Source organism: Natrix helvetica (assembly GCF_964273705.1).
Source record: "Natrix helvetica genome assembly, chromosome: 4".
Lineage (NCBI taxonomy): Eukaryota > Metazoa > Chordata > Lepidosauria > Squamata > Natricidae > Natrix > Natrix helvetica.
The window spans coordinates 56,888,556-56,908,807 of record NC_138550.1 but is presented as its reverse complement, the minus strand read 5'-3'; the positions used below and the strand labels follow the sequence as shown (position 1 = coordinate 56,908,807).

The following is a 20,252-nucleotide window of genomic DNA, read 5'->3' as shown; positions in this document are numbered from 1 at the left end:
CAGCACTGCTAAAACAATTAATAATCTAACCTTTGTGTTAGATAATTGCACATTTCAGATAATCTTTAAGCAGAAGGAAAATGTGAATTGTTATCTGATACTCTAATCTCCCAGTTAATGTCTTTCTTGCAATGACAATAACTCTAATAATAGGAATACCTTTGCAAATTTTAAGCAGATAACTAAGGGTCTTTTTAGGGGGGGGGATGAAGACATACTACAGAAGTGTTTTTCTTACCGATGAGAGAATGAACAGTCTTGCCCTTTTCCATGATATATTCCTGCTGCACATGATTTTCAGAAAACAATGAATCGTGTCTCTTGAATCTGTAATTAGACAGCACAGAATAAAGAGCACATACAAGTGGATTAATAGTCTAGCTCAGCTAAATAATATAGCACAGAAAACTCATCTCACAGTTGAGCCTAGCAACAGAGAAGTAGATATGTATATGTATATATAGATAAATAGATAGATTATAGATAGATAGACAGACAGACAGACATTTCTTCTACAGCAAACATCACAACATTATATGTCATAAATCATTTCTTAGTCGACTCCTCCACTCAGTATTAGTAAAAACTCCATACGATTCGCAGTCCACACCTGCACTTCATTGTTTTCTCCTTCACTCCAAACATTATATTTTGCAACATTAGGGGAGGCGTGTAGCTGATGAAAGACTTGCATCAAAGATATTTGGCATTCATTATGTATGTTCCCTGTGTTATTAAAAAAAAGTTCAAAGAAAAATGCTTATTATGCTTTCAGAAATGCTACTCATTTTCTTCCCTTTATGCTTCTACCTACGGGACACTTGATTATTTTTGTTAGTCGAGGAAGCTTCCTTTTGATTTAATAGTAAGTTCTGTCTTGTATAAATGAATGGAAATATACAATTTTGTGAAGTTTTTAACTGGCCTTTTTTGTAGTCAGGAATAATTACATGCTTAATTATGCTTATTAAGGATTTGATTATGAGATTGCTTTGGAGGAATGTGTTGTGGAACGAAAATTTCAATGGGTAAGTTGAATTATGAACAGCAATTCAGGAAAGGTACAATTTTGTTTTTGTTCATTTTTGACATGCTATAATTCTACATTGTTTAGATCTAAAATACCAATGACTTAAATCCATTACATGTTCAATACATGGATAGTAATTCCCTAGTTTAAAATAATACATCAGTGATAATTCCTTTTCAATTGCATCAGTATCCACAAACATATTTCTCAGTATGTAGAAATATGCCATTGGATACCATGTACTTTTTAATGTTTTTCATGACTATTATCTATGATAGCAACTTTTACCAGCTGAATTTGTACTAAAAATATGTTTGCATACCAGATTGTATTTTTACTGTGTTACGCACTGAGTTTGTATGATCAATTTCAGCACATCCTTTGCTCTAGTGCAGAGTCGCTGGATTTGTGTTTGAATGAATATACTTGAAAGCAGATATGGTATATTAAACTAACAATGTCATCTCTCTGCCAAGATTGAAGCTTGCTGTTAAATAAATTTCATATTTTTTCTACAAATGATGATGATGATGTTATTCATCCAATCAATCGTATCCAACTCTTGGAGATTTAATGGGTCAGGTCTCTTCACATCTTCCGTCCCTACTATGCATTAAAAATGTAGTGACCAAGCATAAACACATCAGTGAATTACTTATGGTTGCTTGCTATTATAATTGAGTTGTAATAGATCATTGAATAGATCTCTCTTTGCATAAGGGGATTTTTCCAATCGCCTTGCTCTTTTGTTCACTTCTACAAGTCAAGTCCTGTGGTCCAGATATAAAGTTCTGTTCTTAGGAATGAATTATATTTGAAAACAACATTATGAAAATATGAATCTAAAGGAGAACAAATGTTATTCTTCGTCTTTGAATTTCATATATCTGGGTCTTGCATCTTCGTATATTTTGTTTGGAGTCTTGTGAGCTGACTTTCAGTAGCATGCTTCTATCTTTTATAGCAGTGATCCCCAACCTTTTCAGTCTCCATAGACTGGCAGCAGCGGCAGCAGAAGAGGGGAAAGGATGGTTTCATGCATTCACCTGCTTGCACAAATGCAGCTATGTGTGCTCACCACTGCTTGCATGGCCCAGTTCCCCAAAGCACCTGGACCAGTACCAGTCTGTGGAACAGGGATTGGGGACCCCTGTTATAGAGCTTATGGAATTATTGATTGGACTCCTATCCTTCTAAAGTATCCCACATTTTGCCTTTCACAGCCACAGAAATTGCACCTTTATTATCTGTACCTAAGATGTATTCTCCCTTTACTTATCTGTGTTATTTTATTTTACTCTATTCTACTTGAGGTTTTTTTAACCATAGAGAAAGATTTAGCTCTCTTCTGTATTAGCACTCTGACCTTAGCTTTATTTGTGAAATAAGTACTACACAATTAACCTTCTTCTCAGATGGACCCACACTTTTTATTACAGATTTTTGTTCATGTTGTCTAACTTGAAATCTAGAAACTCCTTGTTATTTTTCACATTCTTTTAGATTAGAGTCTTAAAGGAGCAACTGCTTTCAAAACCTACCTCATTTGGCTATTTTCAAAAAATCTATCATACTCCAGAAATTTCCTGGGTTTTTCCTTCAGTGCATTTGAGTTCCTTGTCTAATTTCTTAAGTAATCTCTCATGATCGTTCTGAATGCTAGAAAGATTCTTTCAGCAGCTGTAGAAAAAGGCAAAGTCAAGTAGTTGTGGCAGCCTGTTTTCACATTCATCTTTAATGACAATTCCTCTGGTTCAGTGTCAATGAGATTCAAGACTTCAAAGTGGTTCTTGATGTCCTCCTTAAAATGGGTATATGATCAGGGTCATATTGTGAAAATCCTGCTCCAGATAAAAAGCTAGCTTTTACCAATGCATATGAAACTGTGATAAAGAAGATTTGGTTTTTTAAGCATTACTGAAGCTACTTAAGAAGCCATCAGGAATTCATACAACACACTCTTTTCTTCTTGGTGGTGTTCTCAGTTTTGCTGTAACTATTTTAAGAATTTAGGAGCTCCAGTTACTTTCATTTCATGGATGGTACAGAAACATGGTAGGAATTCTATAACTTCCATACAATTCTACATAAAGATGTGAATTCCAGTCATAGATGATATTTCTTTCATAATGCCTTCCATCTAATTCTCGTTTTAGTAAAATAGTAAATATAATAAATAACAAAATGAATGAACTTACTTATGAAAGTACAATGAATTGCAAGGAGAGGAGAATACATTTATATACAACTATGCCAGGTATTTCAAATTCAGTTGCTGAAATACATAATAGTTAATGTTTATTTATGACTCAATGTATCTTTAATTTGAACATTGAGAAATTTTTGTGAGCACTTCAAATCTGATTAGTAGAAATGTTTAATAGTCAACATAATGGGAATATTGAAACTACAATGTGTTTTCATATAAGTGCCATTTTAATGTCTTCATTTACTTCAGGATTTTTTCCATGTGCTGTCACCTACACTTATGTTGGCAATGTTCACATATTATACTAAGCACTAATGAAGTTTGTTTAGTTTGGGCTTAATATGTGGCATAAACCCAATCACTGCAGTTTGTATATGATGTCCATTTTTGGCAGGCTTTGGAATTAAGTAACCAAAAATGTTTGATGGGGATACAGGAACTCATACCCTGTTTCCCTGAAAATAAGACCTCCCCACATAATAAGCCCAATCGGGCTTTTGAGCGTATACGCTTAAATAAGCCCTCCCCGGAAATAAACCCTCCCCGAGAATATTGCAACATAGCAGCAACCATGAGGTGACTAGGCTCGCTGCCTGTTGCACCTCAAAAATAATAAGACCTCCCTGAAAATAAGGCCAAGCACTTATTTTGGGGGTCAAAAGAAAATGAGACCCTGTCTTATTTTCGGGGAAACACGGTATTTTCTATGCAGTTTTTTTTCTTTTCTTAAAATATGTAAACATTGCACTTTCAACAAGTAGAGGTAAATGTTAATTGTTAGGACCGATGAAAACTAGAATATAATAAACAATTGAATTAATGGAATAGCCTATTCTCTAAATAGATTTTGGGTTATAACAAATATTTTTATAGCCATTCCTTGTACTTGTTATACAATAGAACAAACTCCAGCAGTTTTGATTTCATAGTAGTAGTTTGAATACCTTTATTTCTCCTGAATCAGGAATAGAGAGGTCTAGCAAACTAAATAATTTTCACAGACTCATAATTGCTTTTAGATCTGCATTTTTCTTATTCATATTATGCCATCGGTTTTCTTTTTTAAATTATGCAATTCTCATAATTACATGTTAGTTTCTATTTTGAACTATTCTTACGTTTATGTGAAACAAAATGAAGTGATTTATTATAACCAGCTCTGACCTCAGATGAAAACATTTCTCTTCCATTAAATCAGTGGCTCATGTTTACAGTGCTTACAATCTTTTTATGACTGACTGATTTTAATTATGAATAATTTGAATTATAATTGAACAATGCAAAAGGATAGTGAAAATATGCATATTACCGGTATATATACCACAGTTTCTGATTTTTTTAAATTCCCCTCATATGTTTCCTTCTTGAAGATGTCCCCCAACAGTGCACTCCTAATTGAGTCCATTCACCTGGTGTTAATCATCGTTGTATTTCTTTTTACCTTTCTCAGCACTATAGATTTCTTGAGAGAGCTGGATCTTCACATAATGTATTCAAAAATGAGTCTTTTGATCCTGATTATTTCTGTCTGGATTATTTTATCATCCATTTGTTTCTTTTTTTTTCCAATAGCAAAGTTCAAAACCCTAAGTATCATTTTATACTTCCTCTAAGTCCAACTTTCTCTTCCATAGAGCTTCACAGGAAAACCATTGCTGAATAATTCTAGATATAGATGGATCTGAGTATTGCCCTGCTGAATGCTGTCCAAGTGATAATTTGCAACACATTTCTTAATTGCTGGCTTCATTATTGTCAATAGTTGTTCAAAGGCCAAAAAATATCCATCATTTCAACTTCTTCATTATCACTTTTGAGCATAGTAGCTGTACTTACTAATTGGCGTCTGTTAATATTTGACAGTGGCCTTATTTTCCACGGTACCTCCAGACTTTAATAACTATAAGTTTCTTCCTCTTTTTAAAACCATTCTTTCAGTATCTCTCAATATATATTCATATATAGGTGAAACATGCAGGATGCGAGCATGTAAAGTTGTCTCATTCCTATGACAATCTGGAACCATCTGTTACATTATGTTCGATCCAGTGGCATCCTGTTCATTGTATAGGTTTTGTGTGACAACAATGAGAAACCTGCTTTCTTCTGTTTTTGCCTTTGCCAATGTTTTTCACGTTCACCCTTAACAATTTTTTTAGTTCATTCCAGAGTTCCTCTGTTTCTACATCAATGAGATTCGGGATTTCAAAACAATTGCTGATGTTGCCCTTGAAATTGATAGGTATATGCTGAAGATTATATTGTGGAAGCTGATTGGCTTCCTTCTTCTTCTTTAGCTTTAGCTTGATATGGAACTTCCATATGAGAGACTTGTAATCCTCAGTCCACAGTGAGACCCCAGCTATGTCTAATCTTAATCCTTTTCTTTTGCAGGAATGGTTTGAGCATAAATTTGGATAAATCTTATTTTATTATTTAGTTATGTACTAACTTTGCCATGTGTTTCTGATTATAATCATTTGTTCTTACTTTTTCATGTCCTAAGTAGTAAAAAGTGTGATCTGAAAGTGTCTAATTCTAGTCCATTTTAGTTAACATACCTAAAATGTCAATGTGTAGTAGATCAGACTCATCTTTCTCCATTATGAATTTTCCCATGTTTATGCTGCCTACGTTCCATGTTCCCATTGCAATTCTGTGTTTGTAACTTTAGATTTTCTTTCTTCACGTACTGTAGTAACTTGAGAAACTAGGCACCCTAAAGTTTTTAATTTAGCCACATCATAAAAACTATTAGTATTTTAAAATATTCTCACTCTTCCTCTGTGGCATGAGTGACATCCGGGCTGAGCAGCCTATCATTTGGCACTGTATTGTCAGTCACTTTATTGTGTGTATCAATATGGCTTTCCAGGTAAAATACAAGAGAGGCTTATGTCTGCTTTGTCCCATACATTACAAAATGATACCTTTTCTGTTGTTACTAAGGCAATCATCTTTCTATATCATTGCTGCACAATATAGGTGCCAGTTTGCTTTAGATCATGGGTGTTAAACTTTATTTATATATATTGTGATGTTTTTTGCCTTTGCGGAGCTGGGATGGGTGTGGCCTGCGTGTGATGCATCTGGCCCATGGGCCACCAATTTGACACCCCTGATTTAGATGGGACAAATCTCTTGCCTTGGGTGATGCTGCTGGGATACATTCCTGACTCTTCTGTCATCTCTTCTAGGAATACTCCCTATCACTTCCATAATTTGGTACTATAAAAAGTATTGAGGAGAAGGGGACCAGAAACTGCAACTGCAAAAATCTATTTGACCAAAAATAATAATTAGAACTAGTGGTTCATCTTCCAAGCCATTTTTGGAGTGGAAACAGGGTGTAGACAATGTGTGAACCAGCATTACCTCTGTATTAAATCAATTTGGAAGGAAAAATATGTGTCAGGGAGGGAATAATTATCTTCCAATCATTTGCTGTTCATTTTGTACCTACTCTTTGCTTCAGCCCCATTTATGAGACCACGAGGGAGTAAAAGAGGCAAAAAAAAGTTGTTTAGCCATCTGTATTCTATTCCAAGCCTTATTCCTGTACTGATTATTATTCTTATTTTATTTCAAGGTTTTTACTATTTGACCTTAGGATTGTGCAAAACAATAGGAAGAGGTGTTTCACAAAGCATCCTTTTTAAAAAAAACATTAAAGCAGCTGTATCTACCAGGGGTCTTGCTCAGCTGTTTTAAAAGCTATTTCTGGTTATCTATGTACATATATTCACACTTATCTGTTTTATTGACAGTCACAGTAGAAATGTTACCATTTGTTTTGTAAAGTATGTCTTTTAAATGCTTTGCACAGCTCTAGTTTTTCCATCACTAGTATATTGCCTTGATCTGGCACTTTTCTCTATATGTTGAATGTGAATGTGTAAGCTTGAAAATCAAATCACATCCAGTATCACACCTGGTCTTTCTATGTGATTTCGCTTTCTGCATGTGTAGTCTGTTTGAAGTTAGGACAATGATGAAACAGGAGACTTATGAGCAGTCCTCAAAATTCCAGTATCACAGCACTCCTGTGGTCATGTGATCGTGATCTGAGCATTTAGTAGCCAACTTGCATTTATGATGGCTGTAGTGGCCCAAGGTCACATGATCACATTTGGCAAACTTCCATTTGGTTTCCACAAGCAAAGTTAATGGGGAAGCCAACAGGAATTTGAGGGAAGGGGAAGGAATTTTCTGATGCTCTCTACCAGCTTGCCACAAGGAAATCCAATGGGGAACCTGACAGGAAATCAGAAGTCATTGCTGTTCTCATTGCTTTCTTTGATTACCTATAGTCATTCTGTTTTTCAGTTTAGGTAAAGAAATAATTTTGAAACGATAATACAACAGGGCATGGGTTATCTAGTTCAACCTAAAATTTCCTTGCACCCAGCAAGCCCAGAATTCAGTAGCTATGTTATTTCAGGACTTTCCAATGTAATATCTCTAGTTTGAAAATTGCATCTCTAGTTTGAAAGCTAGTTTCCAGGTACAATTCAAGGTGCTAGTTGTCTCTTTTAAAGCCTTTCATGATTCAGGATTTGGATAACTTCAGCACAACCTTGTCCCAATCATTCCTTCCTTTATGATCATATAGAAGGCGCTTTCTTCCAGTCTATTCATACTGGGGACTGACAATTTCATGAGCAAGGGCCTTTTCACTGCTGCCTACATTCTTTGGTGCAGCATGCCCTCCACGCCACCTCTCCCCCCACCCCCTGCCAAACCAAGCACCTTTTCTAGCAGAACGTAGAGGAAGAACGGTTGCAAACTATTCCATTTGACAATTTGGGCATTAATTAAAATTATTTGATTTATTTCTGTTGCTATTTTGCTGTTTATCCCTTTTTTGTTATGTATGCTGTATATTTTGAACTTCTGAGCTTACTTACAAAAGGAGGATTCTAAGCATTTCAAGGTTGTGTTTTTTGAAGAGGCATAGATGTTCAATACATAATTTTATAAATTCAATGTATTGTTGAAGACTTTTTTTGAGTTCCGCCTACTTTTCATATTCAGAAGGAAGCCTCAGGCTTTCTTGGGGTTTGCCTCCAAGCTGTATATACAGCTGTTGTAATGCATGCAAGCAAACTCCTATTTCCTTATGCTTTTTAATAGCTTTCTAACAGCTTTTGTAATTTAAATGATCTACTGTTAATTTGACAGTTGACTTATGAACTCTTTAGAATAGTTCTGTAGTTCAATCATTTTATTTTGATTGACAAAAAAAACTTCTATGTATCTTTGACTCAATGCAATAAAAGCATAGTAGACATAAACTATGGGAAATAGGGAATAGAAGATAAGCAAGTCTGAAATTATCAGCAGGAAGCCCTCTTACATTCCATATTTAAAATTAACACTTGAGAAAATTAAACTTTGTTCAAGTAGCACAGACTTTGATATCTTCCTAAATTGAAAAAGTTTATATATGTATAGAAGAGAGGGGGGAGTGGTGGAGACAGAAACAGTCCATAAGGATGAGAAGGGAATTATTATATCAAAGACGGTGATCTAACCACTACACTATCCTGCCACTCATGATGCAGGCAGGAACAACATTCACTCAATGGCACAACCAAACAGCTGGCACTGTGTATAGAAATATCTATACAGAACATATCTAGACCTCCTAAGCCTAGATGAGAGATCCCACGGAAGGTTGGGGAAAATAAGAGGGTTAAGATCTGGTGAGATTTGTATGACTAAATAGACCAGAACACAGTGGTGTGATATCCATCCATCCATCCATCCATCCATCCATCCATCCATCCATCCATCCATCTATCTATCTAATCGTGCCAAGTTATAGCAACCTTAGGAAGAAAGACTATGAGGAACTGGAGACGTAACAGGCCTGAAGTAGGAATAGAAGATGGTGTGGAAAATAAAAGCCAAAGTGGTCCCTGTGGTGATAGGAGCACTCAGGTCTGTGAGTTGTAAGTTAGGAGAGTGGCTCCAACAGATCCCAGAGTTTTCTGTCCTAAAGAGTGCAATCCTATGAACCACTAAGATACTGAGCAGAACCCTCAAACTCACAGGCCTCTGATAGAGGACCTGAGATTGAGGAAGACATAGTCCACCTATAAGGGGAGAAGGGGAGATATATAACAGTGTGTGTGTGTCTGTGTCTGTGTCTGTGTCTGTGTCTGTGTCTGTGTCTGTGTGTCTGTGTGTTGCTGAATTGGAATATGAACATATAGTGTTATAAGTATAAATTAAATAAATACATATTACTATATAGATATAAACAAATACACAAACACACTAGAGCCTTTTAAAGAGGTTTCATAAAGAACTAAACTAAATTTAAAACATGCAAAAGGAGAATTAGAATATACATCCAAAAAGAGAATAAAATTGAAAAGGTTAAAGGGTAATAAACATTAAGGAATCAATCGTACAACTAGTTATTTTTTTAAAAAACTATGCTTAACAATATGATTTAAATTTTGACCAAACATTTAAATTAAAATGACCTTAAATTGGGAGATACGGGTGCCTGCCTAAAATGCATGAATGGATATGTCTATATATCTATGTAGAAACACACACACACACACACACACACACCACACACACACACACACACAGAGTACATTTGTAGTAAAACTGATCTGATATGAGATTTAAACGTTTTACCCAAAAATGAAAGAGAAGATGTTTATCTCTGACTTAAATTGGAAATTTAAAATGTGCAATAAGTCTTGCTGCCCCAAGGCAAGTGCAGTTTGCCAGTGTTCTACATGAAGTGGTAGAGGAAAATTATCTAGTTTTTCCAAACTTGTAGTCATTGGGATGTGTTGGGAGTGTAGCTTCTGAGAATTCTTGTAGTTGCTGTTGCAACAGCTGGAAACCCTCTGGCTGAGCTCTATTAGGCTTACCAGAAAGGAGCTCACAAGATGTTGTATATACAGGTTTACTGACCCACATGGTTACGAGTATTCACAATGAGGGACCAAGTCATTTTCTACAGATACAGGCTTCTTTTCCTCAAAATGGCAGCCTTAGGGGTTCTTGACAATTATGTGTTAGGGAAGAAAGTCAGTTGAACACTAAATTCACAATGATGGTTGTTGCCTATACAACATACAGGATAGAGAGAAATAAAAACAAGACAGAGGAAACAATTGACTGGCTAAGTGAACTAAAGAATACCAGGGAATCATATTTAAAGCAAAGTATAATTCATACCTGCTACATTATGTCCTACTTTGATGCAACTTTTAAAAATAGGTTTTGACACGCCTAACATTCTTTTAGAAATGAATTTCAGATGGCATTTGCAATATATGATAAATCAACAGGACTAAAATATTGGAACAAGAAATGTAAACATTGCAACAAACCTGTTATCACCTTCGCAGAAAAGGTGTGGGAGGGCTTGATAGAAGCACTAGTGGAAGCTTGAGTTCTTAGTAGAATCACTTGCACTGGTATAGAGACACTTTGGATAGTGAGATGGTGACATATGAATTTAATTAATAAATAAAATACTTGAAAGGACAGGTGGAAGCTAAGTGCGACTCATAGTGGAGATGGGAACAGTATCCTTCTTTCTTTGACAAATTAAGCAAAGTTCTGGTGCAGCTAATGGAAACCTAGCAGAATTTCTTGAATTTCATATCCTGATGTTATTAGTCATCACATGAGAATCTCAACCTACAGATGATGATGATGATACTGTTAGTTCTACACCTTTTCACTCAGATAAACCTTAAGTGTCTTAGAAGTCCATAAAAACAACAAACATCACATTGCACAATAGAATAACCTGTTAGAGTATATATGAAAAATAAGAATGCAAAAATAGAATACCATAAGACTATTTGAGCACCTATCATTCATTTGCGTGATATACTAATATTTCTCTTAAGCTCTTCTTCCCCCAGAGCATTATGAATAACCAGGTCTTTAATGAGGTCTGAAATATTGAGAAGGGGAAAACTGCTTTCATTCCTAAATTCCACCAGGAAGAACCCCAACAAATAATGCTTATCTTCAAGCTCTCTCCAGTGCATGGGGGTGGAGGGGAGGGTGTCATGTGATGAAGAATGTTGGTAGGCATTGCCTAAATGTGGTCATTTAAAAATGTCATTCTTTTAGAATGGGAGGGAGCTCCACATTTTGAATGTTTAATGGATATTGTAAATAGGAAGGAAGATGAACAGCTATTGGCTGGAAAGAAAAGAATATGAGTAGTAGATGTTGCAGAATAAAACCACATGAAATAGTGATGAGGATAAAGAAAAGCATGGATGGAAGTTTGGAACAAATGTAGTTTAGTTTCACCCAAGGAGCTTGCCCTCATTCAATGGATGGATCTACACTGCATTCTGGAAGAATTCTCCCAGGGCCTTACAAGGAAAGTGCTTGTAGGCAGGGAATGGTGGCAGAGTTTACCCTCTGTCCAGGGTCCTGAACTGTTACCCAGTATATTTGAAGAGGTTTTTGAGTATTTTTGTCAAGATTATTAAATAATCCGAATGGTGAAGCATAAGTAAGTTAAAACATTTGACAATTTTTGACAGAAATGCTTTGGTAAGAATTATACCGTTAGATTTTTAACAAATAAAATTTTAATTGTACTTTTTATACTATTTCAAGAAAACTGCTGAAATTGAAATAAAATTTGCTTTATCCAACAAAGATGCTACTGTCTCTGTTTATCCTGTACTTTGCTATTTTTAATAATTTCTGAGTTAATTAGATTAATTTATAGTGTTTTGCCAAGGAATTTGAACAAGAAAATGCATCATCTTCTGTAAACTGCTTTACTAGATATCAAGATTTATTTGCAGTTTGCAATTCCCCCAAATAAATCTCTACTTTACTTCCATTGATTTTGTTTTACACTGCCTGTAGTTCCTTTGTAAAGGAAATGGTCGGGTCTTATATATGATAAATAAATAAAAAGTCTATAATACAAAGTTTATGTACTAAAAAAAATACATGATGATCATAATGGTAATTTTGTTCATTTCTATTTCTATCTTGCAGTTTTTGGTGAAGATCTACATGCCAGCTTATATTTTGTCAATGCATCTTTGCAAGAGGTAGTGTTTGCTAGCACCACGGGGACATTGGTACCCTGTCCAGCAGCAGGAATCCCTCCTGTGACGCTCAGATGGTACCTAGCAACGGGCGAGGAGATCTACGATGTCCCAGGGATCCGCCACGTCCACCCTAATGGCACTCTCCAAATTTTCCCTTTCCCTCCTTCAAGCTTTAATAACTTAATCCATGATAACACTTACTATTGCACAGCTGAAAATCCTTCAGGGAAAATCAGAAGTCAGGATGTTCACATTAAGGCCGGTAAGTTTCTCAAATATTGTTGCTAAAAGTTTTTCAAAGGTCTGAATTACAGCATGACTTGCAATTAGTGACTTTCAGGTGTATTTGACTCTTACAACAACTAGATAGAATGTTTGGATGATTAGAGGAGCTGAAGTTCAACACCAGAAACTTGTAATAGACAACATTACAGCCTGAAGAATTTGAATTTTTTGAATTTTATTGAATTTATAGACCGCCCCCTCTCCCCGAAGGGACTCGGGGCGGTGTACAGACAGCAGCTAAAAAACCATATACATAGTAGAAAATATTAAATACCCCTTAAAAACAGATTAAATGCAAAGCTGTACAATAATAAAAATTAAAAAGCAACCTAAAAAGCCTACCCCCGAGAATTTAAAAATACAGGCCAGAAAGATTGAAGATTAAAGCTACGGTTAGGCCAGGCCAGCTAAGTGGAACAGGTGGGTCTTAAGTTTCTTTGCAGAAGGAGCGGAGATCGGTGGTTGTTCTGATGTCGGGAGGGGGTCATTCCAGAGGGTCGGGCCCATCACAGAGAAGGCCCTACTCCTGGGTGTCGCCGCTGGCATTGCCTAGTGGACGGCACCCGGAGGAGTCCCTCTCTGTGAGAGCGAATCGGTCGCAGGGATGTGTGGGGTAGGACGCGATCCCGCAGATAGCTAGGTCCTGTGCCATGGAGCGCTTTAAAGATGATAGTCAACACCTTGAAACGCACCCGAAAAGCCACAGGTAGCCAGTGCCGCCCGTGCAGGAGAGGTGTTATATGGGAGTACCTAGTACTTCCCATGATTGCCCGCGCGGCCGCATTCTGGACCAGCTGCAGCCTTCGGGTGCATCTCAAGGGAAGCCCCATGTAGAGAGCATTGCAATAGTCCAGTCGGGACGTCACTAGCACATGGGTGACTGTGTGAAGGGCGTCCCAGTCCAATAGGGGCCGCAATTGGCGCACCATGCGAACCTGGTGGAACGCCCCCCTTGCCACGGCTGTCACATGGTCATCCATCGACAGCCGGGCATCCAGGAGGACACCCAAATTGCATGCCCGCTCCACGGGGGCCAGTTGTTCGCCCCCGATGGCCAGTGATGGAACCCACTGGTTGAACCGGGGCGCTGGTAACTACAGCCACTCCGTCTTGGAGGGGTTGAGCTTGAGTCTGTTACTTCCCATCCAGACCCGTACGGCCTCCAGGCACCGGGACATCACTTCGACGGCATCGTTGGGGTGGTTCGGGGTGGAAATGTACAGCTGAGTATCATCAGCGTACAGATGGTACTCGACCCCAAAACCACGAATGATCTCACCCAGCGGCTTCATATACGTGTTGAACAGGAGAGGCGAGAGGACCGACCCCTGCGGCACCCCACAAGTGAGTGGCCTCAGGGTCGACCTCTGCTCCCCTGTCAGCACACATTGCATCCGGCCGGAGAGGTAGGAGGAGAACCACTGCAGGACGGTGCCCCTCACCCCCAACCCCTCCAGCCGACGCAATAGGATACCATGGTCAATGGTATCAAAAGCAGCTGAGAGGTCTAATAGGACCAGGATGGAGGAGCAACCCCCATCTCTGGCCCTCCAGAGATCATCCACCAACGCGACCAAGGCTGTCTCCGTGCTGTGACCGGGCCGGAAACCGGACTGGCGCGGGTCTAGATAATCAACTTCCTCCAAGTGGCGTGGGAACTGTTGTGCCACCACACTCTCTACAACCTTCGCCAGAAAGCAAAGGTTGGAGACAGGACGATAGTTAGATAACATAGCTGGATCCAGGGAAGGCTTCTTGAGTAGGGGCCTCACCACCGCCTCTTTCAAGGCGGCCGGCAGGAACCCCTCTCTCAAGGAAGTGTTGATTAACTCCTGGAGCCAGCCTTGTGTGACCTCCCAGGATGCCAGTATAAGCCAGGAGGGACACAGGTCCAGTAAACATGTAGTGGCTCGCAGTCGCCCACACAACCTGTCCATATCCTCGGCCATAACAGAGTCAAACTCCTCCCAGAATGGTCCCTTCAAGACTCGCCTCCGACGTCCCTTCTAGACTACTGAAGGGGACCCACTTGCTACAGATTTGAGCGATTTTGTCCTGCAGATGTTCCCCAAATTCCTCTGCTCTACCCTGCAGGAGGGCTTCCCGCGGCCTCTGCGAAAGGAGGGAGCGGGTCACCCGAAACAGGGCGGCAGGGCGGTTATCTGCGGACGCAATAAGAGCGGCACAATATTGGCACTTGGCCACTCTTAATGCCACAAGGTAGGTCCGTAAATAGGCTCTTACCTGTGGATCAATTCTTGTTGAAAATGTCTAAGAGCGATCATTCATATAGGAATTTGGGGATGGGGTCAGGAGTTGATCAACAATATTGTGAATTAGGTAGAAGTTAGATGGGAGGTGAAGAACTGATTAAACAAAATAGGATACTTTCAGAAAAAAATTGATACGAGGTTTAAAGAAGGATTTAGAAGATAGAGAGAAAAGTACACAAATCAGAACCTGAAAAGATTAGAATAACACTGAAAGAGCACACTTAGTAAGAAATTAATTATTTAATATGAAGCAGAACTGGGAAGGTGTTTTTGACCTTCTCCTGATGCATTGTCTCACTGTTAATTCTATCCTATGCAAAGAAACTAGTACACATGTGCACGTGTTTAAGCCATCAGCATAGTGGATGGACCTAGCAATAATCATGAAGATGGGGATCTTAATAATAACTTTACTAAGTAATTAATTAGTTAAAGATAGTTCATATATTATCTAAGGAATTAGCTATCATTACTGCTAAAGCATTTTATATGCAAATTCTGGAAAGCTGGGGTACATGAACTAATTATTTACTGTATTTTTCGGACTATAAGATGCACCGGAGTATAAGACGCACTTTAGTTTTTGGGGAGGAAAATAAGAAAAAAAATATTCTGCCTCTGCCTACCAGCATCCATCGTATTCATATGGCTAGCCTCCTGTCAGTGTGTGAGAGAGTTGAGGGCTTTTAAGAAACAAACAGTATTTGCTGTATGAGCAGCAAGGAAGGAGACAGAAAGGAGCATGGGCGTGGCTTGTTCTGTACAAAAGCTGAAAGCTGTGATGATATCTGAAACTAAAACTTCTCTGCTGAACTACCACGTTGGAAAACCTGCTTTTGGTATTATACAATGTGCTATATTATATATAAAGATAAATTATTGAATCCTGCTTAATCAGTTACTTGTGTGTGCTTTCTGAATGTAATTGCTGCTGCAAGGGTCCTTGCAGCAAATGGCAAACAGCCAAGGTCAGCTTCAGCACGTTATTGCAGCTTGATTCAGCATGAGCATTTGAATTTGATGGAATTTAATTCTATTTAATAGATAAGCGGATAGGAGAAAAAATAAACCATAAAAATACCTGAGTTAATCTGAATTTTCAAAAATTAAGGAATTGCAACTCTAGGATACTTTATTACTTTAGAATATTAATAGGGTTCACATTACTGAATCAAACAGATGAGTTGATATGCAGCAGATATGTAGCAGATCAATTTTTATAGTGGTCATAAAGGATGGGTGCAGTCATTAGAAAGAAGCATAAAAATATAATAGATAAAGTAAAAAAGTTTAAAAAGTTATTAGTATAAAAAGGTATAAAGATATAAAAATGAGAATATAAAAGGAATTGCTTCTAAGAGCCATATAATGTGTAAAAAGGTAAATATATGCATCATGGTAGGTATAAAATATATAAAAAGTAAAAATCTAAACAAAAGGTTGGGAGATATGCAACATCATTTTAGTGCATGTATTTTCCATCTGCATTCTAAAATGGTACAGTGTTACATATTTTCCTTCTGTTGATAGATGGAATAATAAGTCATTTCTGTATTTATTTCCAGGTCTAAATAATATTTAATAATCAAATAAGAAATTAAATAAAACTGATTAGCTTTATGTGTGTTGAAAGAATTCAGAGTCCCAATATGCCAGTATTATGTTTGTGCTGGGGTCTGTGGATGAGTTTCCACAGTAATAATTATCACAGTTTCATTTTTGTTAATAGCTTTCTCTTTTGCTTCATCTGTTTCTACTCACTAAAACAAATCTATGGGGACAACTATGTTACAATCTGATACCTATTTAACAGCTTTGCTTTAGTAATAAAATATGGGTAGTCTATATTGTTTTACAAGGATTCAGATGTAACGTTTTGTTACTCTTCATCATTACTATGTAAGATTGGGGATATGGTGTTTGAACAGAGTGGCATAATTTACTTGAACAAGTTGGAACTGTCTGTATGTGGGTATCTGACGCCTTTCAAGGATAATAAGGAACTGAGGTGTTCAATATAGATTCAACAGGGTCCTTCAGGTTGCCTAATAAACAATACGTTTTCTTTTCAGTTCATTTCAGGTGGACACAATGTGTGTTTTGTTTGTGATTTCTTAGGTCAGGTTATGCATCTTCTGGACTCTTTATCTATTTGTGTGACTTGGCTTCCTTCCCGTTCTCTGCTTTAGTTTTACGGGAACCATATACAGTCCGTGTGGAGGACCAGAAAGCCATGAGAGGCAATGTAGCGGTCTTCAAGTGCATTATCCCCTCCTCTGTGGAGGCCTACATCACTGTTGTCTCATGGGAGAAAGACACAGTTTCACTTGTCTCAGGTAGGCAGAGTCTTTTACTTCAGCTTCTCCTTTTTCCTATGTATCTTTCTTTTCAGTTGGCTTTGCTTTCTACTCTAGTTCATGCATGTCATTAAAGCATCCGTGTGTTCAGGTTTGGCATTCGATACTTGGTGAAGTGGCCATTTTGTGCATTTGAAGTAGTTCCTGTGAATTCTTTAAAATATATAACAGGTGTGCATCTACCAGAGCAGGGGTTTTTTGTTGTTGCAAAAAAGGGGTTTTGCTTTAATACAATTTTCTCCATTTTCTGATGCCAACATTTTTAGCACTTTTTTCTTTTATGTGATCAATGCCTACTTAAACAGTTATAGATGAGATGGAAACAGTCAACTGTTTCCTAAATGTTGCTTTGTCAGAGTGCAGATGAAACTATTAAATACATTTCTTTGTTTAGTCTTTTTGATGTAAGTCAAACAGCTCTTTTTTGGCCTTTTTCTAAAGTGGGAAACTATAGAAATGGCGTTTTGCTCATGATTAAAATGGTAATGCAGTTCTTTCCAACTTAGTTACTGGAAGAACTACTACTGGTCATGGAACTGCTAAATTTATAGCCAATGAGTTGATCTAAGAACTCATTATATAAAATAATGGGGTATCTTGAAAGGCAATGTATTTACCTGAATGCTGCTTCTTTGTTTTTACCGCATTTATATTTTATTACTGTATTTTCCTTTTACCTATTTTTTCCAACTTATGCCCTATATTTGATTTTTACATGCTTGTAACACTAATCAATCAATGAATTATCATTACCACCTGTAGTCTTAAAATACACAAACATGCTGCAGTTCACATTCCTGTGTAAGTGCACAAAAGAGGGCATTATATCTTCTATTTAAGTGGCAATTTAATAATGGTATTCCATGACAGAGTTAGAATGAAGCAGTTCACTTTGCCTTCCCCTTGGATTCAATTTTAGGTAGGCTTGGGATATCAATGTCACCATCTTCTTTTTAAGGCTGTGATTTTTGTTTCATATTTTTTTTTAAATCAATATAAGAAAAAAATCAGAATACTAATCTATTTTATCAATTGCTTTGATCTAAATAAGGTTTGTAAGTGAGTGGCATTTTACTTTGGCTACATTAACAAGTAATATGTGGAAATACTTGCATACATTTTCAATTAATTTCTTAATTGCCCATGTAGTGACAAGATATAAACCATTTTACATGTAAATTCTAAATGAATATTATGTCTCCTTATATTCTGCCCATAGCATGTAAATTTCCAGGAGGAGCAGACAATTTTTATTGAACCATTTTTAGTGAACCATCTTCTAGAAAACACTAAACTTGTTTATCAATTATGTAGTAGCCAGATTCTGTGCTTCTATGTTGAAAATAACTAGCCACAGAAAATATCTTTTTGTTTGTCACTTCAGGTTACTTAACATGTGACCTACCTTGTTTTAGGTAGTGCATATTTTTACATAATAGATTGAGATATTTTAGATTTACAATCACACAGGTAATTAACAGTAATAATAGCCTATGTTACTTTTTTATTGTAGAGACTGCTTGTTATGTTCCTATTTTATCCATTTCATTTTACTTTTGTGTGGTATATTTTCAAATTTTCCTTCAATTGAATAAACAATATTGTATGTCATATGAAGTGAGTTTAATTCCATTCCTGTTAATGTTCAGGAAATCCCTCAAGACCTGGTTATGTCATCAGAATTGGCATTCCCAGGGAACTAGCAATATTCTAAGGTGGCTCAGCTGTTATTGATGATATGTGATTGTGTACGTCTCTATACCTATATGGCCTTGTTACACTTTGTGGTTTCTATAGTTTCATTTTTTTATGATTTTTAAAAACTTTTAAATAATGGTTGTCTTTATTTTTATTGTTTTTATATAATTGTTTTATATTGTGGTTTTATTTGATTGTTGTATGGCCACAAGTCACTTCCGGTTAGATCGGTGCTATATATAAATAATTATTATTGTCATATTGAACATAATGTATCATTGCTTTGCTTACTGAAACATGACATTTGATGGCAGAAAAATATGCCATACTCTTGCTAAAATCTGCATCCAAAATACATTAAATATTTTTTGTTAAATTCTAGTGATATATAGACCCTTAAAAAAAGGTTTGCATTAAAAAAAAATTGTTACCATTGGTAACAGCAGTGATTTTACATCTTATATAATCTGTTTGTCTTTTTTTCTGTAATGCTGGTTTTTATTTTGAGGTAAACCTCATGGCCCAGGAGCTTAAATGTTAAACCCTGCCCTAATGAAAGTTTCACTTTTTATATCTTTTTCTTGCTGTCCATTCATCCTGAATTATTCATGTGCTAATTTGGATGAAGTAGAAATACCAATTCTCCAAGGTTTCTCTCTTTTCTTCCTATATTACTTGAAACCAGAATCTAGAACTATATGCCTACCAGATATCTACAATAGAAATAGTGTGACTTCCAAACTCCAGGATTGAACACATTTTATGGTATCACATGGTAATTCAGACTCAGTGTGATTTGAATAAAGTATTAGATGCAATATTTAAGATTCCCATCAGGGAAAATGGTAATTTTATGGTAAACATTATATTATTGTACATCAGAAAGGCGGTTACACTACTAATATACTGCTATGCAACAATAAAAAAGGCAAAATTCTAGCAATAATCAATGTAATAATAATTTAGCCATTGGCTAAGAATCAAGGATATTAATTGAACTTGGAGTCTTAAATTTCCTTTTGTTAATTAATCAGGGATTGATTAAATACTGAACACTATTACAGTTTTCCAGGAAGAGTGAAGAGTAAGCTCATGTAATCTTTTTACTGCTAATGGATGTATTCAACATTTGAGTTAGCTAAGGACTGCATTAAAAAAATTAGCAAATGCAGCTGGGGACAAAAATTAAACTTGATGTATTTCATTTACATTTATATTTAATTAAAATTAAATTTGGTTAGAATGATTATTCTCTGACTAGGTATTTATAAAATATACTTCGTGTCAATACTCATGAACTTTGGAAAATTAAAGAACTGGTAGATATCA

The 20,252-nt window shown here is 36.7% G+C and overlaps 1 protein-coding gene across 1 annotated transcript in view; it reads left to right on the top strand.

Moving 5' to 3' along the window:
* Positions 1-20,252, top strand: part of DSCAM (DS cell adhesion molecule) — a 379,550-nt gene that overhangs the window by 74,018 nt on the left and 285,280 nt on the right. Inside the window, exons 2-3 of the mRNA XM_081950395.1 lie at positions 12,255-12,572; positions 17,058-17,204. Coding sequence (XP_081806521.1) covers positions 12,255-12,572; positions 17,058-17,204 — 465 coding nt within the window. The remainder of the gene's footprint in view (positions 1-12,254; positions 12,573-17,057; positions 17,205-20,252) is intronic.